General features: G+C 38.7%; 2 protein-coding genes across 2 annotated transcripts; both read left to right on the top strand.

The window, feature by feature from the left end:
* The first annotated feature begins 329 nt into the window (after positions 1–329).
* Positions 330–8,528, top strand: anxa4 (annexin A4). Its single transcript, XM_034123347.1, has 13 exons — positions 330–466; positions 1,668–1,717; positions 2,589–2,676; positions 3,324–3,418; positions 4,237–4,350; positions 5,324–5,414; positions 5,917–5,996; positions 6,273–6,329; positions 6,404–6,497; positions 6,746–6,841; positions 7,678–7,736; positions 7,890–8,012; positions 8,298–8,528. The coding sequence occupies exons 2-13, from the start codon at positions 1,709–1,711 to the stop codon at positions 8,352–8,354; spliced, it is 963 nt and encodes a 320-aa protein (XP_033979238.1). The 5' UTR covers positions 330–466; positions 1,668–1,708; the 3' UTR covers positions 8,355–8,528.
* A 7,706-nt stretch (positions 8,529–16,234) lies between these two features.
* LOC117476640 (prolactin-releasing peptide receptor-like) lies at positions 16,235–26,095 on the top strand. Its single transcript, XM_034123320.1, has 4 exons — positions 16,235–16,243; positions 18,364–18,401; positions 22,407–22,838; positions 25,016–26,095. The coding sequence occupies exons 1-4, from the start codon at positions 16,235–16,237 to the stop codon at positions 25,644–25,646; spliced, it is 1,110 nt and encodes a 369-aa protein (XP_033979211.1). The 3' UTR covers positions 25,647–26,095.
* Positions 26,096–27,920: the final 1,825 nt, after the last annotated feature.

Below are 27,920 nucleotides of genomic sequence, written 5' to 3'. Positions count from 1 at the left end.
GAGGAAGAAACCTAAAGTAGCCTACATCTACTGTAGCTTTGCAAGCTAGTTACTGTGGCTAAGCATTTGTAGTGTTTTTTTGTTATCACTTTAAATGAAAACTGTTAAGTTGCAAGTTTATTCTGCAGGTGAAGCCTACATGAGCTGGATATGTGACCTTTACCTCTATGATACATTTGCATTGCTTTTTTATATTTTGAATACGATCATCTTAATATTTAAATTAACCAAAGCAGTACATGTATCAAGGTAAAAAACTAAATTTCCTTTATATTTGTGCCGACATCCCGTGAATGCAGCAGTACCTTGTGTGACGTGAACTCTAAAGGCGGATCCTGTTTACAATTCATATCCAAGTGGGTGGGACATCAGAGAGCAGCTGTAAGTTATAAGGTTTAGTTTTCCGGTATACTGACACATTAACCTCTTGTCGAGAATCCCGCGAAGAAATTGGTCTTCAGCTCAGGTAAGGTGTCCTTCAGTTGGTCATGGTTCAGAGGGGTTTCATGAGCGGTAGTTCTGCGGTATGATTCGGCAGAAGAGCTCAGACAGTATCTGCAGGGTGTGCCCACTAACTTCATGCCAAGTTAACTGTTAAACTGCTCAGTGCTCCGCTTCCTGAATCACTTTAATGTAACTATTTGCATTTGAATAACTATGGTGTGGATTTTTAAGTATTTTGGGAATACATTTCATTTACAGTTATAACTTGTGATACATAATTATAGGGTATATGTTTTTTAGCCTTAGCTTTTAGTGTACAGAGGACTATCCTTTCCTATTATTGCTCAATTTCAAACGAACTTGCTGACGTTAGATATAATCACTTGCTTTGAAATAAGAAAAACGGTAAACCTGAATACTAAATGACTAATTTGAGATGCCCACTATTAAGAAATCAATTGTGTATATATCCCATATAGCCAATGTTAATAACCTTAAAGCCCTACAAATAAACAGTGTTCACATTTCAAACTTAACTTGATACACTATTTGTATACTGCTATGTAACTGGAGCTACAGTAATAACAGGGTTAGTGCTTGTGTTTGTTCAGATGAAGAATTCACAGTGTTAACGTTGTGCTTTGGAAACACGATTCACTTTGTGTTTATGTACGGTCTGTGATCCATACACATGGTCTGAAGTGTTTGTAGGAGTCACCTGCCTGTATTTACATCACAAACCACTCAGGTGTGCCTCTGCTACTCACAGACTTCTGGACACTTTGTTCAACAAGAACATGTTGACTAGAGTCTTATTTTTGTCTATAATAAGCAACTTAAACTTGTAATATGTTTGAGCTGAGGGTATTCTTATACCCAAAATGCACTTTGACAAATAAATGAAATATAGGGTAAGTTGATCCCTACCTGCAGGAAACGCCACTATCTGATCCCTCAGTGGAGTAATTACAGGTGTGTCTAAACAAACACCAGCTCAATGATACTACCCCTGAGACGTTGAACGGTTGTGGAACAAAAGAGAGCCAATGACCAAATTAGTTTGACAGGAACCCTCTGAGAGGATGCACTGCATACAATATTGATTGAGGTGAATGAGGGTCACCAGTTAACTGACCCCTAACCTGCAGTTCATTCGTTTTTTGTGTTATTAACAGGTCCTTGTGCAAGTGACAAATTATCATCATGTTTTTATTCTGTTGTAGCTTTCTGCACCTCCAGTTTGAAAATCCTCACTCTTCTTACAATGGCAGCGGTAAGTCCGACCCACAGCATCTGTTTCACATTTACATGTATTTGCATCACCAGTAGAGACTGTGCTTTGGAGATTGGATTGTTTTGTTCTGCTTGGTTGTACATATGGCTGGACAAGCCATACATATTAAAATTCCTTATCTTTTATGAAAATTCCTTGTAATGATATTGCAAGTTTGCGATTCACATTTGCTACTGCAACCGGCGATACAAGTTTTAGGTCTGCTGTCATGTTCATTTTATAGTAAACCTAGACACAAACCATGGTACAAATTATATCAATATTTAAATGTCAAGGTTGCATTCTTATTTTCTTTTATTCATAATACAACTTTGCAGTTTTCTTTTAATACATGGGCAAAAGTTAGTTGAAAGTCTCAAAAAAAGAGTTTGAAGCTCCTAAACTTTGTCCTGCTTTTTAAAATATAAAACGCATTTCTTTCTGACACATAAAAAAGGATACTACTTTGTACTTGCATAATACTATAGCATCATAGATGTTACTTTGCCTCAAAAGATCCTCTCCAGATGTTAATAATACATATAAATGATCTGCTTTGAATAATTATTAGTCTATTTTTCTCATAAGCACCTCTTTTCCTTCCTACATTTCAAAAGTGAAACTACTTTGCACAAGGTCTCTATAAAGTTAGCTGAAAAGTTCATTCTTAGAGAAATCACCACACTTTGAACTCTGTTTAAGCTGCAAAGTTAGGGCAAGAAAACGTTCTCTTTTCAGCAGAAACATGTGAAAACAGCCTTTAGTGTTCAACAGCACATCATTCTGCACTGGGAAGGTCAAACAGCATGTGAAGTAATAATAAGAAAAACACATTTTGAAGTTTTCACTGCTGATTTTATTAATTTATCAGATTGGAAACCGTGGAACAGTGACTGAGGCGGCTGGTTTCGACCCAGATGCAGATGTCCAGGCTCTCAGAGGAGCCATGAAGGGAACCGGTGAGTGATCCAGAAACCATCATCAGATGAAGACATCTTGAACCTGTCATTAAGCCTCCATGGGGAAAAATATGTATTTTATGCCTCTCTCCTCTCCAGGAAAGTCTGAAACCAAACTCAGTGTTGCTCAGTGTTGTCATGGCAGCTTTCTGTTTTTATAGCCCATTCATTCAACTGAGTAGTGCTGTGTACTTTGCCTCATCTCTACTCTCTGTTGTAAAGCTTCCTCTTCACTTCTGATATGGAGGGAAAATTAATCTGGACTTTGCTGATCATGCAGTAAGAAATAGTGAACTAATCTCATTATGGGTTGCAGTTCTGAAACTATGCATCACTCAAAGACAGTTGTGCAAACATTCAGGAGTACACAACTAACCTCATATCTTTCTCTGTCTGCACATTTGAAGCCAGGAATGTTGATGCTGTTAGAGTTCCGTTAGAATAATCATCTTCCCCTGACTCTTGTTGAGCTCTATTGCAAACAGATGGTTTGTTTGCCGATGCCAACAAACAGCTGAGTGTTAGGATCATCTCCAGGGATGAGAGCTTGTTCTTAAACTGAGCTCCAAGAAAAGTTGTTAATGATTGTACAAGTTGAGACATTTAAAATGAATATTAGTATAAGATTTGTGTTTTATTCATTTCAGGCACTGATGAAGCAGCTGTCATCCAGGTCCTAGCCCCCCGCACTATTGCCCAGAGGCAGCGCATCAAGGAGGCCTACAAACAATCAGTGGGGAAGGTGAGCGTTTTCACTGAGCTGTACTCAAAGGCAGCACATTAGGTTCAATTAGGTTAAATAAGGCTATTCATGAATAGGTTATTTACTCTAAAAAGTAGCCTTGATGGAGACTCTTGGCACTTGCAGTGGATTTCATCTCTTAGCCACCTATTCCATTGTGTACTCCCTCATTCTTTTTTCAGTTACTATGCTGATAATGTAAAGTTAACCATTAACTGTAAAGCAGAAATGATTACTCCTGTAAACAAAAACCAGGACAGAGAGGGCCTTGTATTCTGGAGGAAAGGAAAAAATTCCCTCCCATAAAAACCCACAGAGGTCCGCTTCCCCGCTAACTGTTTCTTTGTTTCATGATTATATGGATCAATATATCAAATAAAAGGGAAGACAACCTGGTGTTTATTGTATTGAACTAATGAGATAATAACCAGCCCACTATGCAGGGTCCGATAAAGGGTCCATAAAGTTATCTGCAAGTTCCTCAGAGGGAGCAAAGCATGTGAGAGGAATCCTCGCAGGCAGAAAGAGTGACTCATGGTGACGCCCACATGTGGTCACACAGGCTCATTGTGAGGAACAACTTCACAACACGGTGTCCAGAAACCACACCCTCTAGCGGAGACACACACAAGTAATGTGTCAGGGCCACGCTGGCAGCACAAAACTCCAACACAAAGCCAGAGTTACTCACTTTAATGTCGAATTTAATGAGCTTTTAATACAGATGGCCCTCTTGATGAAAGTTTTTATGTCCTGGGAACAACTGGGGGGGGGGGGGGGTATTTCTCCTGTTAATCCATCTGCTCCCCCCCCTGCAGGACCTGGCTGATGATCTGTCCTCAGAGCTGAGTGGGACTTTCAGGAGCGTGGTTCTGGGTCTGCTGATGCTGGCGCCCGTGTATGACGCATACGAGCTGGAGAATGCAATGAAGGTGAGAGTTTAGGAGAAATCCAGTGGTGGTCTGTAATTTGTAATGTCAAAACATCCCATAAAAAGACCAAAACCAAGACTGATTCATCGCGTACTGAGTATTGACTGTGTATTGACCAAAGCTTGATTTATATTACTCTTTTTCTGTCTTCGGGCTTCATCAGTCTGACACACCACTGCACTGTGACATGCTCCTTTATGAGGAGAGGCAAGGAGAGTTTTTAAAGCATAATTCAACAACAAATCAATTTAATGTGCTTTACAAAAAACATTGTAAGCATTCAAACTTAGTGCAAAAGAAACACACTATAAAACAATATTAAACTCGCTTCAAAAAGTGTAATTAAAGAGCCATAGGGAATAGAAATACACATACAAGAATGAACTTAACAATGAATTGATTTATGAAATGCAGAGACAAACAGACATGAGTTGCATCACAATGAACCACTGTGGTTTATTTGAAGTCGACCTCACATAAACTTTCCTGCTGCTATAAATATTTACTTCAAATGCAAGACATTTTTGAGCCTCATTTATTTCATTTCTTTCCCAATGACAGTTTGTATTGTTGACATTTCTTCAGTAAACATAGATCAAAATGAGCTTGGGTCTGAGAGCCACAATTAGAAAAAAAACAAGGCAATGCACATAACTAGAAATTCATAGCGTAGAAGTAAACTGTTCTAAAATGTAAACTTCTCAAAATAGACATAAAACAGCATTAAAAAGTAAAAAATATACAAGTTGAACGTAAAGATAAATCATCTATAAACTATCTGACAAATAAGTAGTAATGTATTGTTAATGTTGGTCTTTTTATGGGACTTGTCGTTGGTAATAACAAATAGAAGATACCCAAATGTATCAGTTTAACTGACTTCTCCTTTTGGTCATAAAAGTATCTCATGTCTACACCCTTCTCCTGTGTTCATATCTAGTGTTAACTCATGTCTCTATCTGTTCATCAACAGGGGGCTGGAACAGAAGAGGCCGCCCTCATCGATATTCTGGCTTCAAGGTCAAACGAGGAAATGAAAACCATCAATGCGTTCTACAAGAAGAGTAAGGGCCTGCCTATAGATTGTGTATGATATCTGATACTTTGTAACGTGACTTAGCTTCTGTCCTTTGTTTGGAGATGCAATGACGTCCGTTATTACAAAGCAGTGGAGAGCATCAATTATTCATGACAGCCGTTTCTGTTTCCACGTGGCGGTTTATCGTTTGCTTTTGTTTGTTATTTTGTGGATACGATGACAGCAGCGGGCAAATATTTTAAAGTTACTTTTAAATGTATTTTAATGTGTATAAATGAATTGTGATCGTGTGGTGCTTTGTGTTACATGGACATGTTTTGTTCTTCTTTTACCAGCACAGTTTGTGAATTTTGAGCGCACCAAAATGAACATAATTGAAGTTACATTGAGTTGGAAATACTAGCTTTTCCATAGCGCATTACTTTTATTTCGTATTTGTATTTATTATCTGTCAGTTTGTATTGAGTTTTCAGCACAGTGTCCAAAATGGGTGTTTGATTACATGCTTCTTATGTTGTTCATTGCAGAACATGATCAAAGCTTGGAGGACGCTGTGTGTGGGGACACATCAGGAATGTTCCAGAGGGTTTTGGTCTCTTTACTCACGGTGAGTAAAAAGTAGGCCAATGTTTAATGGCAAATGATTATAGATAAAATAAAAAAGATATGTGCCTATATAAACATTTGATTTGAGTCAAATTATTAAGACTAAGATTTTACTTCCTTGCAAAAGGACTTGTAAAATGTCAGTAGGAAGTTGAAGTTAAAAAAGTTCAACCACTCTTTCAATAAGAGGAAGCAATTGTCAGTTCCTCTATCTTCTCCTATGTTGTGCAATCGTACTCTGTTTTTCTCTTAAGCTGTTGTGTCTTCTGTTTTGCAGGCTGGTCGAGATGAGAGCGACAAAGTGGACGAGGCGCAGGCTGTCCTCGATGCCAAGGCAAGATCTCAGCTTCTTTAAACAAAGTATTATTTCATTATGACTCGGTGTCTTAATACCGTTTGTGATTGTAGGAAATCTATGAGGCTGGTGAGGCTCGATGGGGCACGGACGAGGTTAAATTCCTCACGGTGCTTTGTGTGAGGAACCGAAACCATCTGCTGCGAGGTATTCTTACAGCATATTCACAATCATCATGTTAACATCTGCACTTGTGATTATAAGTAATGTGTGTCCACTTCCTTTTATAACTCGTGACATAAATCATTCAATACTGTGGGGGTTTTACTGAACCTTTGTGACAGTTTCAAAAGCGAACACTCACTCTCTTAGTTGAGTCACTTTCATTTTCATTCATGTTATGCGTAATGTCAGTTTGATAATAATAAAATGTATTTGTTGTTTCCTTCCTTCAGTGTTCGAGGAGTACCAGAAGATTTCTGGGAGAGACATTGAGGACAGCATTAAGAGGGAGATGTCCGGCTGTCTGGAGGACGTCTTTCTGGCCATAGGTCTGTTTCTATCTCTGTGACAAGCTCCATCAAACAGACTATTCTATCTATCTTTTGCCAATTTATAAAGATGTAACGCCATTCAAATTTCAAATGAGCACAGAAAACTAGAGCCCGACACTCAAATTTGAGAGGCAGAAAAGAAAAGAAAAGATGCACCAAAATCAGATTAGGAAACTTTAGTCACAAGGGGTAAATATTTTCAGTTTAGCACACATTGCTGTTCAAGCTCCAAATGATAGGAATACATGTTCAATCTAAGGCAATTGCCTTAATTGTTAAAGGTCCCTTATTATACTCTTTTTCCACAATATATTATAGGTCTCAGATATATACAAAACATGTCTCTGAAGTGTTTGACTCGAAATACCAAATAGATCGTGCATTGTAGCATCCCATAATCCCCTCTGTTTCAGCCCTGTTTCAAAAGTGCTGATTCTCTGTCTGTAGTTTTAAATGAAAATGAACTGCCACTCCCAACGCCCCTCTGTGATGTGTTTGGTTTTAAAAAAACAAAACATAATGGTGCTCTAGGAGGAGATTCAGGTGAAAAGGTGGGGGGGGGGGGGGTACCTTGGTTGGTTATTTGCTAATGGTCGAACAACCCATAATAACACTGTGACATCACAAAGTGTAATAAAGATCTCTGTTTCCATTCCAACATTTGTATGCCAATTTGCTCTAAATGTCAAGTCAGAGCTTGATTTGTTTTTGCTCACTGATGTAAGACATCCTGTGCTCACTACATACCCTGAACACAACACAACGATACTTTCACTTTCTCATGTTGTGAGGGCATTGCACCTCATGCGCTGGGATTTGTTTTTGCTTTACAGTGAAATGCTTAAGGAACAAGCCGGCGTTCTTTGCAGAGCGATTATACAAATCAATGAAGGTAACTATTTCATGCTTGTGATGAAGCTACAATACCAAAATGTGAAGTCACTCCACATACATTACATTATTGCTTTGTGTTTGAATATGTTTCACTAGTTATCAGTACACACAATTACAATAGTTATGTAAAACCCAGCTTGTCTCTCCTCAGGGGATGGGCACCACAGATACTATCCTCATCAGAATAATGGTTGCGAGGGCGGAGATCGACATGTTGGACATTAAGGCGCAGTTCCTGAAGATGTATGGCAAGACCCTCCACTCCTTCATTAAGGTAAGGCACTAATAACTAGGGGCGGGAAACACTGTAGTCAGCAAAGGCTGTGCAATACATTAGCTTCAGTGTAATAATATTGCCTTCAATTTATTTTTGTACTCTGACGAGACTTAAATGTATCACCCCTTTCATTTCATTTGATCAGCTGAAGTGATATATTTAGTTATATCTTTTTTAAGTCTTTTAAATCTGAATTTGTATCCATTTTGCTTCATGTCACTGATCACAGTTATTCCCTAAACTAGACGTTTGAAGTCTCACAAGTCTTTTCTCACTGCGTAGGGAGACACATCTGGAGATTACCGCAAAATCCTGCTGGAGCTGTGCGGAAGCGAGTAAAGCAACATCAGCAAAGCATCCAGCTCGGTCTTTATTATGAGCTTTTATTACGTTGATGACTTCCTGTCTTTCACCCGCTCTTTTTCAAATTTGCATTTCACTGATTGACCGCAGTGCCTTGTTTTACTGTCTGTAATGTAATACCAATTAAACCAAAGACCAGCGACCTGTTAACACGTGTCTGTGTTTTCGTTATCGATCCCGTGTTAAGGATTAATTCATGGTATTAGTTAGAGAGCAAGAGATATATGCTTCTCACATCCTTAACCACTTAAAAGATTATTGTTATTGGCGTCTAGCTCCTGATCTTGTTGCGGCACAACATTTTCATCATGTGAAAGTCTGTGAAGTCCATTTGTTTAATTGGTAGCAATTACTCATTTGTTGAGTCAGCCCTTCGTCATTTGACTCAATTACATTAACGGGATGCTAGCTTGATTTGAGGAGGCAGTAAAATGGGCTCTAATCAAGTAAAGGAGAATGTCACATTGCTTATACAAACATACAGCCCCGTCTCAGAGCAATAAGCCGAGAAAGGATGTGAGGTGGTTTTACTCAAGGTGACCACTAGGTGGAACCAAAAGAACTCTCCTTGAAGTTTCTATGGAGAAGTACAGCATTATCTTTCAGCGCCCTTTATGTTGCAAAGTACAGCCCTCAAATGTCATGTTCTGCAAAACATGACTCATCTGAGGAACCTGACATGTGCTGTATTCAGACTTTACTACAGGAAGAGTTCAGCTAAACGCTCGTCCCTGCAGGCTCTCTGTGGCGCCATCTGAGAGAAGAAACATCAATTATTCTCATCAGAGTTGTTGTTCACCATTCCCTATGCTAGTCAGACAAAATGCCTGCTTCCATTCATGTCTTTCTCTAAAGGACCGCCACCCTCTGTGACCATCTGTGGAGTACTCCTGGCTACTCCAGAATGTTCTGAGACGATTAAGGAAAAAAACGTTGAAGTCAATCCTAGAATGTGTTCAAGGCATTTGTCCCGATATCATTGTGAGCAATTTGACATTATATTAGGAGAAAAGCATTATATCATTCCAATTAAGAGCTTTCAAAGAAATGTTTCTGCTTTATCGTGGACAAAATAAATCAATTTTACAAGCACCTTCATATATTTGAATTCATGGCATGAAGTCTATTCATTACCTCAAAGAGGATTTGATTTTTCATTGTGTACAATAAAATACAATTTATAAAGGTAAGCACTTAAGACCATTTAAATAAAGAGTTTCTCAACAGGACCGCCAAGGAAACCACTTTTACCTTCTCTATGGTTGGAGGCCATTATAAATCATTGATTGACTAGTGACACAAAGTGGGTACAGCAAGCAACGACAATTTATAACAAATGAGGTGTGTTCATAACCCCTACTATAAATGCTCCAAAATGTTACCATGGAAACCAATACAATAGATGCACCTTTCACCCTGTTGCAGCTTCTGTCTTATTTTGAGAAAGGAAGCCCTTAAGTACCGTCATGATTAATTTTCATACTTTTTGTGACACTTAAATACATCTTTAAGGCAAGGCAAGTTTACTTATAGCACCTTTGAACATGAGGCAATTAAAAAAAACTATTAAGTTCATTACGAAATAGTGCAGCAGAAACAAACTATAAAATGGAATTTAAAAACAGTCATTTAAAACAAATAAAATGAACCTAAAATAAGCTCATATAGAATAACACAGGTATAAAATACATGAATACAAGTTAGAGTGCAGTGTAAGATATTAATAGTTCAATTAAAAGCAGCGGCAAAAGAAAAGTCTTCAGCCTGGTTTTCAAAATAGTAAGAGTTGCAGCGACCTGCAGGTTTCTGGTAGTTTGTTCCAGATATATGGAGCATAATACCTGAATGCTGCTTCTCATGTAAAACCTACACAATGCGTACAACTTCTATCATAAAGAAGCAAAGCAAAATGGTGAACTGTGCCTTTCAGGTATGTATTGTGTTATTTCTAAGACTGTCATTTTCCTGTTCTCTTTGAAAAGGCAAAATGGCAGCGTTTTCTCTTTGCTGCCTTATATACTGTACACTTTTGTCCAGCCTTACTTTATCGCAGTGTAAGTAACATATTGGGTCTTTATTTTTTACACAGTAATTTTCTCTTTTACATATTGAACATGCAATACACCAGCATCCATGTAAATACGCTGCCGTGAACGTGATCACAAAGAGAAAACTCAGGATGTAAAATATGTATCAGGGTCTACTCACACATTGCCCTCGATCAAGGCTCTGTGCGGGGGGCCGACCGCATGGAAGACACTGGAAAGCAAATGTCAGATAGAGGCCAGGCTTTTGTTCTAATCACAGGGGATGGAAAGGAATAAGTGGAGGTGGGGAGAGTCACCTGTCGCCTGGGGGGGTTCCTCAGCAGCCTGCAGGTTGATGGGGGAAGAAGGTGGTGAGAGAGTTGATTGCGAGGCCTTTGGACACCACAGGACCAGGCAAAGGACATGAATAGAATTTTCATTTGTTCTGGAGAAAGAACAGTGACAAAATGTTGTAGATCATGCACCAAGGCTTGGTGAAAGACACGCAGAAACTCAAAGACATAAGAAAAAACAGGGGTAACGGTAGACAGCATCAGGTACATGATATGGTTGTGAAAAACAAACAGGGGATGATAAGCAGCATCAACACATGTACTGTATAGAACAAGTGAGAAGGATTTATTTTTCTCTGTGCAAGGTCAGTGAAAGTATCGTTGTGTTGTGTTCAGGTTATATAGTGAGCACAGGATGTCTTACGTCAGTGAGCAAAAACTAATCAAGCTCTGACTTGAGATTTGGAGCAACGTCACATACAAATGTTGGAATGTAAACAGAAATCTTTATTACACTTTCCCATCCTGTCCATCAGAACAACTTACATAAAAAGAACATAAAATCAGACCTGCGAGGAATACTGAGGAGACATATCCTTAGGACTTTAAAAAAAACTGAACTTTTCATAGAAAGAAAACCACAGTTAACAATTAATGATCATATTTATTCATGTGTCCCAGTTAGTTATGATAGCTCAACTGTGAAGACTACAAGCCTCACAACCAATCACACATCCTAAAGGTTATGCTTTTTGTTTAAAGGGCCCATGTCATGCTTTTCCGGTTATTAACCGTCCCCTTGTGTGTTACGTAGCTTGTTATGCATGTAAACGGTCTGCAGAGTCATAAACCCTCAAAGTACACCCTGTAGCGAGTAAAACTCTAACACAGAAAATACCTGTCTATGCTTCCCCAGAACGCCTCGTTGGAGATTTTTATTTTTCCATTGTTTTCTTCTTATAGTGTAGTAAGTACAGTGACGTATTGGGTATAGTGACGTAACGTCTCCGCGGACTTCCTCACACACACACACTCAATCTTTTCTCAGCTGCAGCTCCGCAGATTTCTCAGCCTGAACTCAGCCTGAACTCAGCCTGAGACGGCGAGACGCGGCAGGGCTCGTTCTGGGTTCGTTCTGAGCACACACGCAGACTCACAGCCAGGCTGCAGGTGTGTGTGTGGTCGGGCTGGGTTCAGGCTGGGTTTCGCTGTGTCTCGCTGTCTCACAGATCCCCCGCAGCAAGCCAGCTCACACTGTCTGCTCCAGCAGCGAGCCCCGCAACGTCCCGCCAACACGGCACCCAGACCCCACGCAGCATTCTCATCTGTTTGTCATTGCTGGTGTCATTTTCTGGTTGCTAACAAACGCCATTGTAACACATAATCACTGATGTTCCGCTGTAACGGTGATGGACTCATCAGAACAGAGTGGGCGAGCTGACCAATCAGAGCACAGTGGGCTCATAGGGAGGGGGGGGCAGGAGCTCCAACAAGCCGTTTAGGACAGAGAGTGAATACACATACTATACAGAGATGCTGTATGAGAAACCAATGTGATTTTGGAAAATTGCACAATTGCACCTCAACAATGGAATTATGATCAGTAGAAATGGCCATGACATGGGCCCTTTAACATCATACATACACAGATTTTTTAAACAATTTTGTTTAATTAGATTGAGTGCACGCAATCTTGGTAGAAATTGTGATTGTTAATTGTGTGTTGTGTTAATCTTATTGTCAGTGTCTTGCAGCTCACCATTCTCCTGGCAAAAGGCTGAGAGGATGAACAGCACCTGCTATGTAGATGTGCCTGGCTAATTGGACTGTGCCTTTCCCCTAAAACATTGAGGGGGGTTTAAAGAGGCTACTTTATCTAAGCCACCCATCTTTAGAGTCTCATCTCCCCTGCACTCAACAATGGACTGGCCAGCATTGGTATACATTCCTGCAGTGTGGAGAGGAAGCCAGTTGCTCTTGGGAAGAAGAGCACTGGCATCCAGTTTGGTGAAGTTTTTGTTAATTAATTAATGCTAGATTCTCAATTGTGTCTGTTTATATTAAATAATTCACCTTTTTGTCATCCTAATTGGTTTTTTGACCCATCCTAAAAACTAGTAATGGCGAGATGAAGCTTTGAAGCTTTCCAGCCAATTGGTTCGCAAAAGGGTTCATCTCATGAGGCTTCCTCATGGCCTTCCTCATGGGCTTCATCTGAACACATCTGGTCAAAGTGTGTAAAACAGGCAGATTTGACAATAGTGTGCTGTATATCATACCGAGTTCCCAATGAGTAAAGCCTTAGAATAACTCTAAACAACAAACATAAAATCATATTTTCATGTTAACAATATTGTATTTATTCCAGTTTAATGATTGTGATTGAAAAGCCTAAGGAGGCTGGTAAACATTGCAAAGAGGGATTTGTATTCCTTAATAATATTCGTAAACTTAACCATGTTGTAGCCTGAGAAAGGCTAAACCATATCAAAGAATACATTTATTAACTACTACATTATCACATTTAGCTGTAGCTTTTATAAACAAAAAAAAAGGCATATTGACCAGTCGTCGAACCAGGGACCCTGCGGTTAAAAATCAACTACTTTCCAGCTGAGGCACAGCACACACACTGAATCGAACTGAAAAAACTGGATACTATTTATTTCTGTATTTATTTATTCATGTTTTTATTCCTACATTTATTTATGCTTTTATTTATGTATATGACATGTTCCGACCTCTATATAAGTGAGGGTCTGAGCTCTCTTAATTCCATCGTGTCACCGGGCCCGGGTACAGGAAGGGTAATATTGTTCTTATTATACAACCATGGGTATTATGAGCGTTGTGGTTCAACCTATACAGTCTATGGTTCAACCATGGATGTGTTCAACCGATCTAAAGCACTTTCTGAAGCAGTCACGTGGTATTGAGGGGCAGCGAGGCTTGTCATCGGTGACGTCACTGGCCCAAAACGATACAAGCCTCGATACCAGCGCCGTATAGATGGATTTCTATTATAGGGCTCTGCTCGATGCAAGCTTCACAAAAAGCTTCGGGACACACGCTCCGAAGCCTCGGCGCAATACGTAACATCACTACTAAAAACTGTATATTTTTGGTCCTTCACAACAACAGAGAGATATCAGTAAGCTTAATGTGTGATATTATGAAATGCCTAAAGCATCTACCAGGTTCAAACTAAAGCTTTGGAATACGGAAACGGAACCTGATTAAAGTGGCTATAAAAAAAAATATGATTTGACTTTTTTCCTCCCTTAATTTGGGTGTTTCTTTGGGAGTTTTTGCTTGTCCGCTATGAGGGTACAAGGACAGAGGGTTTGTGATAATTTGTGTCCTTTGTGATATGGGCTACACAACTAATATATGATTGGTTGATATTAAAAATGAAGACACAATTTGATAAATTCTCCATTAGACCTTGGAGATGTTGGATCCTTATTACAGAATATGATACTCACGCACAACCACTGATCTGAAGTCTTTCCATACCTTTTACTTCATTGAAAATGCATGACAAAGGCTGGTGGATGACTCACAGACTGACAATACAAAAACATTTTCTCACATTTCTCCTCTGGTTTCTGGACGTGTAGACAGTTTCAGATTCTGATGCCTCCTTTCCTTTCAAGAAAACAGAGCCAATCCAATCCATGGAGCCCTGTGGATTTGTGTATGGAGAGAAGTGCACAGGTTCTGTAAGGAGATTCTACAGATCATTCCTTTTATTCCATTTTTGATGACAGGGTGGTATGAAGGAAGAAATGTTAGTCATGATGTCTCCAACCCTCTGAAGTAAAACCAAAGCTTGTGATGCAAACATGAAATGTGACATAACACGACATAACTTATTAAATGATTAAACAGTCTGCTTCTTTTTGATAAACAAGACAAAGAAGTGATCTGCTGTTGCCTCAGTTAAAATAGACAATAAAAAGTATGGTTATAAAATATAACGGCCTTTGGTAAAAATGGCATTGGGGGAAAAACAGCTTGCATTACAATATCACATGAAAATAAGCTTGATTAAATAACATTTCATAATGATGAGCTGAGCTCGAAACATTCATTCGATTTTTCCACAATTTGGTGGTAGTACCATCTATATTCATTTCAAGATCTATTTTGTTAAAAAAAATGTAAGAAACACATAAAAATGTAAGGATCCGAATTTAAGCAGCAGAAGCCGGGATTTTTTAAATGAAATGTTCTTGTAGGGGTCATGCTCCAGAAATGTCCCATAATACAACTATATAATGACGGTGATAATAGTTATAGCAATGCTTAACATGGATAAACAGAGAACTCACTTTATTTGAAATACAACTATGAGCTGACATTAACACTTTATATGTAAATCCGTTGAGTGCAAAACTAATATTTAGTAATTTGGGTAACAAGATAGCATTAATGTTAGGTTGCGTGGAAAGGGTAGGACCCAAATGCAGACTACAAAAAAGGTAAAAAGGTCTAGAAACAAAAAGGGAGCTTTATTTTAAAAAGCTGAACAAAAACATGGCATGAAACACATAGGTACTGTAGCACAAAAACTGACCGTGACCAACATGGAGGGAGACAGGAAAAACAATGAACCGACAAGGCACACAGAGGAAGACAAGACTAAATACAGAGAGGGGTAATCACAAGACAAGACACAGCTGGGGTAAGGGAGGCAGAAACACAAGGGCAACAGGTGAACACAATCAGACAATCAGACACACCAGGGAAACTAACGACAGGAAGGCAAACACAGGAAGAAGGATCAGACAAGACACAAGGAGGAAAACATTTAAAAATAAAAAGGTGGAAAATGAAAACAACCCAAAACCGTGACAATTAAGGCAAATTACAGCATATGTTTTTTTGAGTAAGTAGAACTGACCCTTTAAAAAAAAAATGTTTATGTCTGCCGACATCAGTGCTTCCACATCCTTCTCACACTGAGCTTGTGTACTGTAAATGAGAGTCTGATGCAGAGATCTTACAAAACCTGGAGGTGGCTAAATGAGTGTTAAACAACATAATACGTAATAAGGGGGGATGAGTCATGTGGAGGTGTGATCCTTCACTTCTGGCTGCAGGGAGATCCTCGTCTCAGGGATTTGTTCATGTCGAACAGAATATCACTTTCATCAGTAAGACTCCACCTGAGGGATCAAGGTTCCCTCAGTAAAGCACTTTAAAATGGGCTTTGGTTAGAACAGTCTTCTATAGTGTGGCAATGTGTGTTTATTAACAAAGTGGCATGATATGTAAAGGTGAGTTGCCTTTTCTCAAAATGAGGCTGTCAAGACTTCAGGTAATGCAATATTAACTCAGTAAGTCAAATGACAGTACCCTTTCTACTGTCAAGTCAGACATTTGCATGGGAATAAAATGTAAAGCAGGAAAGATAATGTGATAGAAGAGCAAAACTTAAATCTTTAACACACAGGTTAAGCACTTACTGTCTGACTACCAATTACTTGTGGTTTTGTTGAAAGGGTACATCATGTTTCATGTCCTTAATGTGATGGAGGATGTGAAGATAACATGCAGCCACACTCTCACCACTGTAGCCTATACTTTTCCTCTCCATAATGGGCTCTTCAGAGTAAGGAAATGTGCTGCTTTGTGTTGTTATGTTCCCTGAGTAAAGGTGCACACATCAGGAAACTGTTAGTTCACCAAAGGGAAGTGCACCTTGTTTTTCCATGAGACATTACTTAAAGGGGACCTATCATGCTATATTTGAACAATATATTATAGGGCCATACCTATATAAAGTATATAAATATAGATTTTTTTTCAAAATACCAAACAGATCATGCCTCATTTCGCTCCATTTGCTCTTTCCAGCCCTGTTTTTGCAGGGGGCTGATTCTGTGAGCTGCAGCTGACCACGCCCCCCTGCAGGAGAGGGGAGCGTGCTCTGATCAGCTGCTGGGCTGTCAGAAGAGGGGGAGAAAAAGAGATCTCCGTCCTCCGTGTTTTATTATATTGTTATATAGAGTCGTTATTCATTTGTTTTAAAGCTCAATAAATAACAAAGAAGACCTTTGACCGGCACTTTTCTAATTTTGTCCGGAAGATTTAAACTTTAACGGACATCTTGATCGGCGGAAAAAAATCGAACTGAAACTCTGCCGCACGGTCCCCTCGTTCCTTGGAAGAGGCGGAGAGGTGGGTGTTTGTCATCTGCTGGTGGACTAACCAGAGAGAATTACAGTGCTTGCCTCGACGGGGAGGGATTGCATTGAATTAAAGCAGCGGGAGCAAACGCTTGCCTCGGGGAGGGAGAAAAAAAGCCACAGCGGAGAATAAACAGAAGGGCAACCATGGCAACCATGCGCGGGAAGTCTTCTTCGCTGCTTTTGTGGCAGACTACAGCGCCACTTACAGGCCTGGCATATGTACTACAGCGTCTCCAGCGCTTTCGAGCGGCAATGGCCCAACCCCACATTCCCCTGATAGGTGGAGAGTTGGCCCAATAGCCGTAGCGCCACCGTCCTGACGTCAGTAAAGTGTTCAAATCTGGATCAGTTTTTATCAGATCCGTTGCAGCCCCGTTTTTAGAGATTTGGGTATGGAGGAAAAGAGAGAGGGTTGTGTTTTCTGACACTTGGTGAGTTCCCTGGAACACCGGGGACACATATTCATGTATAAAAGACGTACAAAAGTGCATTTTGCATGATAGGTCCCCTTTAAGAAAAAGTGTTTTTTATTTCTAGTGAATGGTAGAAGAAAGCCTTTTTTAATTAGACAAGCTCATATCATCACAGAGGCAAAATAACAAAGTGAAGAACTATATCAGATTTGCAGATTCAATAAGCCTTGAAACCTTTAATAAAGCATGCCTCATTTGAATCAGCCATAATATAGTTTGTATTTGTATTTTATTGTTTTGTTTTTAAGTGGACAAACATAAAATATAGAAATGATAAACAGTGCAGGAAGAGGCAAAAACAACACCTGGGTTATTCAGAAGCCTCCGCCTAAAACAGTGTTTACAATTTTGTAAAAAACACAAGATCACTATACAAATAATACCTCGAATTTAATAATAAAGGTACACTTTAGGAACAAAAATATACTAAAAACATCTACAATTATAATAAAATAACACATATTTAAAAGAAAAGAAGGTAAAATGTGAATATTATGTAAAGGATCTTTAAAACCGATTTCAAATTAATTCTTCTGGCATTTTAAAAACAATCCATAGATTGGTTTATGATAATAATGATAATAATAATATTATGTAATATTCCAGATTTGTATTCCCTTAAAACGGATGAAGTTTGAAGATCTATTGCCAACTAATTATTAAAACCTGGCTTTTTATTTTCCTCTCAACTACACACTAATAAGGTTCTGTGCTGTTTATAGACATACATATACTGTAAAGGCCATGATGAACACTCACAGAGGAATAACACCTGGCTCATGCTGCAGCGACTCATCCAAACACTTTTGTATTTTCACTCCACATCTAATTCACTCTCACCTCAGAAGTGCTCTGATATTGTACTGATTACACGTTCCAAATTAACTTAACACCAGTGGTTTATGTTATCAGTGTTTCTCATTAGTGAAAACACTTTGAGACACACTTGAATGACATTTCGATTTTAACATGACCATGGAGTATTGACAATGGAGTCTGGCAGTAGGTGGTCAATACCCATGACTCCTCCACAGTGGACACATTTGCATCAGCACATCTAAATGTTTGAGCATCTTTTAAAGGAAATACTCCCACTTCTGGTTTCTGTATTTTCTCATCTTAAGCCACAGGCGCTCTTTTCTAGATGAAAGCCTTACCCAGGCAGATAAGAAACACATTTCTTCCCACAATGCCTAAACCTCTGATCATTTCGGGACTGCTTATGGATTCCCTTAGGCTTCCAAAATTGATCCTCTTTTCCTCCACTACCTTTGTAGTGTCTCACTGATCGACAGGCTTGGCAATATAAGATGGCAGAACTGTCATTATAATGTATAGCATAATATATCATTCAAACATAAAATGTAATGTGTAGGAAATGTGGGGTTTCTCATCATAGGAACAGGAACTAGTTAGTGTTCTCATTTATTTCAGCCTGTATGTGCTTAGTGAGTTGTCTTGTTTTCAATAGGTCATCTTTCTAGTTTTTATTAATAAAACAGTATTCAGAATCAGAAACAGGTTTATTGCCAAGTAGGTTAACAAATACGTTGTCTTGGTGTACATGGTGCATAAATGAACAGTTAAAGAAGACACAAATTAAGAAAAAACAAAAAAAACAAAAAAATTAAAACAATTGAAACAATTTTACGTTAAGATATATATATTTTTTACATTAAATCTGGATATAAATAATTTTCTATATCTTAACGTATAATATTTTCAATTGTAATGAAGCAATTCTTCATTAGGCTATATTATGCGTGTAATGCCTCTGAAGCAGCCTTTTTTATCCGTGGCTACCTTCTCATGTTTTTTGGGCAAATTTCAAGCCAATGCTAACTGCTGCAAAACAGAATTGAAGAAGAAGAAGAAGAAGAAGAAGAAGAAGAAGAAGAACTGTTGCGCGACTTTCAATACTTATTCATCATCTGCAACGGCAAGTTACATTTCTTTACAGCAAAATAAATGAAATGCCTTACTCCGCCATTTGGAACAGGAGGAAATGTAAATGTGAATCACGGTGCACTTTAAAAGCTTTTATCCACGATTGTGGACAATAGTAACAGTAAAAGCACTCAGTTGCCTCATGTGGAGAGCATCTCAATGGAGATTTTTTTTAAATGCAGTGTTCTTCAAGTGCTTTCCACAAAGATTTTGTTATGAAAAAGGGTTAGATACGGAGAATTTGGTCAAGTTTTTATAGGGGAAGAAACATTTATTTGATTATTTCTGAAAATAAATGGAAAACTGCTTGTTCTGCACGTGACTCATTTACCTTCTTTTACTGAGCTATAACATTGTCAAGCTCACAATTACTTTTTGGATACAAATCATTTTCTGTCTATGACAAAACTTGTGACAAAGCACAACCAATTAGCTTCATCCATAATACATTTTCAATGCAAGTTCTGAAAAACAGCTCACGTTTACACTGTGGGGCAATACATCTGTGCATCTTTCAATCTACTTGCCTGACAACCAATTTAACAATTCAGGATCAAACGTCTTCATCAATTCCAACCGAGACATTTATCTTTGAGGAGCTCTCTGCAATCTCATTGGCTAACTGTCATTTTCATAGACATCTCTCTCCCCCCCCGCCCCCCCCACCCCTCTCTGTATTACAGCAGCAGCTCCAGCTCACTGACTGTGCAGTAGCGCACAAGGAAGGTCCGCTCTTCTCTAACTCAAACACACTCAACTCATCTGAGAAACACCAACACTGGTGAGTTATTGTGCAATTATTATTTATAATTCATCTGAGTTTATATTATTTTGCATTGTTTAATTTTAAACTTGTGCTTGAGTCCTTTCTTTAAGACAGAATAAAATAACTCAATATGTTAAACTAGAGAATCTATTCTTGGCATTTACAATAACAAACACCGTCCAGACTGCTTATGCACATCATTATTTCCTCTTTGTATGTTATTCAGGAAAATTGTCCAGGGTTCATTATGTAAAGGAATGAAGAATCTGCACACCCTAGATAATGCATATCTATTTCAAAATTCCCCCATGTACTGTATAGACTTCTATAATAAATCCGTACTACAGTATGTAAATCACCTGTGAAATAAATATAAGGGAGCAGCTTTGAATATGAAATATTTCATGAGGGAACAGACTCTGTAAGCATCTACTCCAAAGGGAGGAGCAAGGGGAAAATATGTTGTTTCTATAAGCTGCACTGTAACATCCAAGTTAATAACATGCTGTGATTTGATTGGAATACAACAACAAGGAATATATACGTATACCGCAGTTGAGACAGAGTTAGGCTCCTTTTGTTGCCTTGCTTAAGGCAAGGAAAATAACTCACAATCTACACTTAACACTTGGTCCAGACTTCAGTCTCCAAGCCAAATTCATTTGAAATGAAAATACTGATTTTGTTCATAAAGCTGAATATTTGAGCATTACATTTCTGTAATGATCATTTTAAATATATTAAATGTGTTCTGATTAATAACATTTGGTAGTCTATAAGATGAGAACAGCAAGTACGGCATCGTTTTAATAACTATGTATCACACACACACACACACACACACACACACACACACACACACACACACACACACACACACACACACACACACACACACACACACACAGACACAGACACAGACACAGACACAGACACATGCACACACATACACACACAAAGACGCACGCAGACACAAATCTCCCCTTCACTGTAAAAGTAGTGATAAGTCGCTGCGTATATTAATTAAATGTAGAAAAAAGGTCCAAGGTCTTCCTTTGTACCGCTTCACTGTACAAGTGAGTCACAGTTATGCAATGTAACAAGGGGGAATGTGAGAAAAATATGTGGAATAGACGTAAAAATAACAAAGAAAAAGATAGTGGGTCATACCACTGAATATCTCTTCAATATTTAAAAAAATGAATGGACTGCATTTATAAAGTGCTTTTTCAGTTTTTAAATATTCAGGTCAGCGTGACATTCACACCCATTTATACAGAGGTTACCAAGGTGACACCTGCTCAACACCATCGGGAGCAATTTGGGGTTAAACATCTTGCCCAAGTACAACCGCAGGGGCTGCTGGAGATCAAACTAAAGTTGTGAATGACATGCTTCATAAAACAATTTGTATTGTGATTTTATGTTCTGTTAATTTATAAATGTAATCTGATTCCCCAGGAAGCATTGCATGTGATGAAGTATAAAAGGCATCAGTGACTGTCTGTGCTCAATGTATTAGCATTAAGTTAAAAACAGTAAACATGTGGTATCTTAAAAAGTATTTGAGATTGTTTTGAATAGGCATTATAGTTTTGTTTTGTATATACTTTACTGCCTAAATGTTGTATTTATTCTTTATCTTAAAATAGAAGTATGAATAGAAGTATGAACAACACATAGGAGAGTGTCCTCATTCACAGACAAGACAAAGTACATTATCTTGTTGCTGAAAAAAGCAATTTTCAGTCCAATTCCAAACATTGCATCAGCAAGCCACGTTCAACATAACGCTTTGAAGTCATTTTGCATTGGAGACTTAATGTTTAAAAAGCTCCTGCCAGAGGGAATAGAATGTAACAAACTTACCTTAAAATTGAAGTTTTGCCCAAGTGAAGTCGTCACTCTTCTTCTCCTGCGTTGAGATAAAGTAGAATCAATCACTGTAAAGCATTTTGTGACATATCGCTAGTTTAATGCAATTATCCATGTAAGGTCATGTAAAACTGTTGAAAAACAGACATCTCTACATGCAGACACATCCTTGACATTTTCCATTTACAAATTACACAATCACGGAGGAAGCAAAATGATGTGTTGCTCATCTTACTGTAGCTATTCACTTACCTTTATAATTATATGCACTCTCCACATCTTACTTCGATTATTATTAAATAATACTCTTCCATTTTTGAAATGTCATGAAGTTGTTTACAGGTACATTTGCATGCATCCTTACATTTATTACTAATTTGACCTTTGGAAAAGTTCTCTGTGTTTTGTCCTAACAGCTGCAACATATTCTAATGTGTCAGGTACTGGCAGATTGAGCTTTGCTGCCATGGAGGGAAATCACAGTGCAGAACAGACAGGCCGACATGTTTACGAGGTCGCGGTGCAGAACAGCTCCACCAACCTCAGCTCCCAGTTTGCAGATGTGGCTCTGCTGCAGACGTTCAAGCCCCTCATCATCCCCTGCTACGTGCTCGTGGTGGTGGTGGGCGTCTTTGGGAATTATCTGCTCCTGTATGTCATCTGCCGAACCCGCAAGATGCACAATGTCACCAACTTCTTCATCGGGAACCTGGCCTTCTCTGACATGCTCATGTGTGTCACCTGCGTCCCCTTCACTCTGGCCTATGCCTTTAACCCCCACGGCTGGGTCTTCGGAGGCCCCATGTGCTACCTGGTGTTCCTCATCCAGCCGGTCACAGTCTACGTGTCAGTCTTCACGCTCACTGCTATTGCTGTGGACAGGTAAGCAGACGGGACATTTGGATTATTTCCCTTTCAATTATCTTCAAAAATGAGTGGTTTATGTAACATGATTGCATTGCCATAGTGGCTGAGAATGTCTTGAATGACAGATTTGAACCTAAAGCAGAGGTGGGAAGTAGTGAAAATAAATCCTACTTCGTTACTGTTCTTAAGACCATTTTTCTGGTATCAGTACTTTACTCCACGACTTTTTACTTTTACTTCTTCCATTTTTAACACAAATACCTGTACTTTCTACATCTTACATTTTCAAAACAGGTTCGTTAGTTTAGTTCTAATCTGTGTTTGGTGGCGTGATCATTATTATTTCAGTCATTGCGTGCCTATTGATTTGAACACGATCCGTGTATCCATCATTTCCTGGTCTTCTCTAAAGAAGAGGGACCAATGAAAACGTTGTCATGTTGCCGTTGTTCAGCATCCAAACATTCATTAGCTAACAATGACATTATTGTTCTATTAATATAAAGGGAGGTCAGGTACTCTTTAAAACAGCTGGTAGTTATGGGTACTTTTTACTTAAGTACATTTTGAAGCCCATACTTCTTTACTTTTACTTAAAGTAAATAAGAGTAGAGTAATTAAGTTTAGTCAGTACTCTTTTACCAGAGTATTGTATTTTTAAACACGAGTATCTGTACTTCTACTTGAGTAAAGGATGTGTGTACTTTTGCCATCTCTGACCTAAAGTCTCTCTCACAACCCCAACCCATCAGAGACTCTTCCTCCCTCACCGCATTCAAAAGATCCCTCAAAACCCACCTGTTCAACACTGCATTCAAACTCAGACCACCCCCCCACCCTCATCTATTCTGTTTTGTTTATCTATTTATGTATTTTTCTTCGTTCTTTCTGTTTTACTCTCGTCTTTGAGTTTTTAGAAAAGCGCTATATAAGTGTCATTTATTATTATTATTATTATTATTATTATTATTATTATTATTAAAGTGACCATCCTGATTAAAGGACAACAGACTAACACAACAAAATGATGAGACCCCCCTCCTCCATACTGTATCTTTGTTTCACATTTAAGTACCATTTTCTTCTCAGTGTGATTGGAGTGTAACTGACATCTAAGAAATTAGACTGTTCCAGGAAATGTAATCATTGAAAATTATCTTTTAATTTATACTAATTTGGAAATTAAGGATATATGGAGATGGATTGATGAAGTGACCCTCACTTTAAGAGTAACTATAAGTGTCACTACTTATGCTTAATGAATTAGAATGAATCATCATGATTCAGTGCATGCTTTGTTGATTGACGCAACAAAGACCCCTTATGGATTAATATAAATAAATTATTAGGTTTGTGTTAGCTCATGTAACGGATGCATGTATTAGATTCTTTGATTCATTCAAATCATAAATGAATCATTCAGAAATACATAGCCCCCTACTGTAAGGGAGACTCTCATTAATGTTTCATGATGTGTTTAACTAAGCTTTTTAAATCCATTTGTTAATTCATAAACAAATACCAAATGCTAAATAACTGTGCAGCAGTGTGTGTATGATGGCATCTGATCAAGAATATCCAATTATCCAGCTTTATATTTTGCACACAGGAGAACAAAATCAGGTATGTGCTGCCGACACATCCCATCGGCCTTAGATCTGTGATCACTGTCCTGAAAACTCAAACAGCCTGAGTAAAGCTTCCTGCAGTGTTGCATGTCAATTGTTGATTTCTCTTCCTTCAGTGACCAAGAGAGCATCGTAGATGGAGGCTTTTAAAGCAACAGTTGCAAAACTGTCTTGGCTTGTTACTGCTCCACTGCTTTCGAATTATAAACACCTCCGCTAAAACCTAAAAGACAATAAAGCCTTGAAACCTTGAAACTTAAAAATTAAAAATCTTTTGAATTTTGGTGACATTTAAAGCTCTGTTGTTAATAGTTGTGTTGCCTTTATGTAACACACAATGTGTTGCATACCTCCCAATAAAAGGTGCAATAATAAGGATTTTTATTAAGATTATTATTTAGATTTAATCAACTCAACTTAACATTTAGCAATTCATAAGCTAATTGGAATTTTAATTTGTATCAGAATTGTGCTGCAGGTCATTATAAATCATGCTTTAATTGTCCATTGGATCATAGCCATGCGTTTCCCTTATTATTAAAGCCTGCTCTTTCATTACTGCAGATATTATGCAACAGTTCATCCCCTGAAGAAGCGTACCTCTGTGGCGACCTGCGCCTGCGTCCTGACCGGCATCTGGCTGCTGTCCTGCGGCCTGGTGACCCCCGCCATCACACACACATACCATGTGGAGTTCAAAGAGGAAGGCTTCAACATCTGTGAGGAATTCTGGTTGGACAAAGAGAAAGAGAGACGTGTGTATGCATACAGCACCCTGCTGGTCACGTACGTCCTGCCGCTTTCTGCTGTCTTTGTGTCTTACCTCTGTATCACTGTCAAACTGAAGAAGTGTGTCGCTCCTGGCCACCGGACACCAAACCAGACGGGAGCTCAACAGGCTCGCAAGAGGAAGATCTTCCGCCTGGTTGCCCTCCTGGTGACGGCCTTTGCAGTGTGTTGGCTTCCCATTCATGTGTTCAATGTGCTGCGAGACATAGACATCCACCTCATTAACAAGCGCTACTTTTTACTCATCCAACTGCTGTGCCACCTGTGTGCCATGAGCTCCTCCTGCTGTAACCCCTTCCTGTACGCATGGCTACACGACCGCTTCCGCACCGAGCTACGGAAGATGTTCAAGTGCCATCGTCGCATTGGAGTGCCGGCTAATAACTGTGGAAGTGTGGTCTTGTAATTACCTGATCATTTGCTATTATATCAGTGTCGGTAGGTTTCTCATCTGGAGTGCAAGTGGAGTCTTTAGATCAAACTGAAATACGGCCACCAGTAAAATCCACAGAAACTTACAATACAATTCAGCCATTATTCATTCAAGGTGGTCTGTTGGCAGGGGGTGGCTCTGGAAGAAAGGTCAATCTGTTATGAAGAATAAAGGGGAATTTTGAAGGTTATCTCTCCATCACAGTTTGAGATATAAGAAAAACTGACGGGACCAACTGGTGCTCATCCTCTGTGGATCATGAACATATGTCGATGTTATCGCAAACCAGCAATACATCTTGTACAATGGGTTCATGAATGTGCCAAATAAAGTTCATGACCATGTGCCAATTCCATGAATCTAAAGAGCAGATGATGTAACTGTAGCATCATCTACTGCATTGCATTTCTTGAAAATTAGGCCAATCATTTGTTAGATAAAAGTTAAATTCCTCTCTTGCTGTTAAATGACAATTAATCAAATTGTCATCATTTAAAACTTGTAAGACATTTGTGTGGAATTGAAATAATTACCAACCGTTTGAATTATGGTTAAAATGTGTTTTGTGTAGTCAGAGTAAGCTTGATCTTTGACCACCACCTTAATACTTAGACTTTTTTGCCAAATTTGAAGGAAATTCCCTCGAAACGCTGAGATATAGCAGTAACGTAAATGGGAACGTAACAAAGGTCAACCCTGCAAACGTTATAAGTCTGGCCACGGCTGTCCTTAGCAGGGGGAATTTTTAAAAAGCCTGGCTCAATGAACGGTACAAACATTTTCCTACTCTGAAAAATCTATAAATATCAATACAAATTGTTAGAGAATCCTTGAGAATCTGAAACACTTAATGAAGTATGTTGTACATATGCTGCACATCAGACCTTTATATAAGGATGAGAACGTGCTTGTCATAAGAAGATTTCTTATGCACGAGATCTTAAGCCCTTCCTTTAAAATGGATGACGATACAAATCTGAAATGACATAGAAAAAAAAGACAGGAGTTATGCATGATGAACTCAAGTGTAGCTTTATTGGATATGAATAGAAAAAAAATAGCCTGCCTGGTCATATTGTGTTTGAATATGTTCGCTGCAGATGTGAATTTCCCACCAGCGCACAGAAGGAATCCTGGTGTGCCTTCCCGTGGAATAAATTACATTTATTAACCTGCACCCCTGGGCTTTAATTTTCTTTAAGCCTGTGGTTGATGAATATGTTCCCTAACATTATAATTGAGCTCATTATTTCAGAAAGCATTGTAGAACGGCTGGAAAACATCTCTGTTGCTTGTGTCCGTGTTACCTGCCTCCTTTCTATTGCTTCTTGAGATTGTATCTAATATGTGCAAGACTGATTTCCATTTCCACTATCTTCATTCCACTTCCATTATTTAGTTTATGTCACAGCTGTCATGTCACCTCTTCTGTATTCTCTCTTTTGATATCTGTCTCTTCCTGCAGACGGACGGGACAGATTTATCTTTGCAGCAGTGATAACTCAACAAAGTGCTACTGTCACTAAAATGATTAAACCTCATCTACAGCGGTGCGGATGTAAAACACATGTGCCTTTATGTTTGCTCTTCTCCCATCAACATTTGCTTTATGAAGTGATTTAAGTGCTGAGTGCACACTGTCGACCACATCATGGTGTAAATTGTGTAAATGATTTGTGACATGCAAAGAAAATCATCCTGTACTAACAATACACTGGAATAAAAATACAGATGTACAATGACCTCTCTGCTTCGATCAATGTGACCGCATGAGTACATTTCATTATATCGGACTTGTTCAGTGTGGTTTCAAGGCTGAATTTACTAATTAAATAACGGGGAGGACAGAAGTGTTTTATGCATATTCACTAGACAAGTTTAGGACATTGAAACAAAGTGAGAATTTATTGATTGTTTTAGCAGACGAGGTGCTTGCCAACAATGACGTTCATTTCCTGCAGATGAATATTGTTAATTTTATTGAGCCTGTGAAGAGTCAAATTCTGCACAATTCTGTTCCTGTTCATCAAATTAGAATATTTGATCATAAAATAAGGCCTGTAAAACACAAGGCGAGTATTTCCTGAATGTCAGCTGCATGTATTATTCCCTGCTCTATACCTACGGAGTCTGCATTTTAACATTGTAGAGGGTAGCACTGAATCAGTATCTAGTATCCTGGATCATATATTCAAAAATTCTCAGGGGCTGAAATTAATCTAGCATTTCATAGTTGCGCTTTTCTTT

Source organism: Trematomus bernacchii, unplaced genomic scaffold (genome assembly GCF_902827165.1).
Source record: "Trematomus bernacchii unplaced genomic scaffold, fTreBer1.1, whole genome shotgun sequence".
Lineage (NCBI taxonomy): Eukaryota > Metazoa > Chordata > Actinopteri > Perciformes > Nototheniidae > Trematomus > Trematomus bernacchii.
Note: the sequence above shows the minus strand (reverse complement) of the source record. Positions and strands in the feature narration are given on the sequence as shown.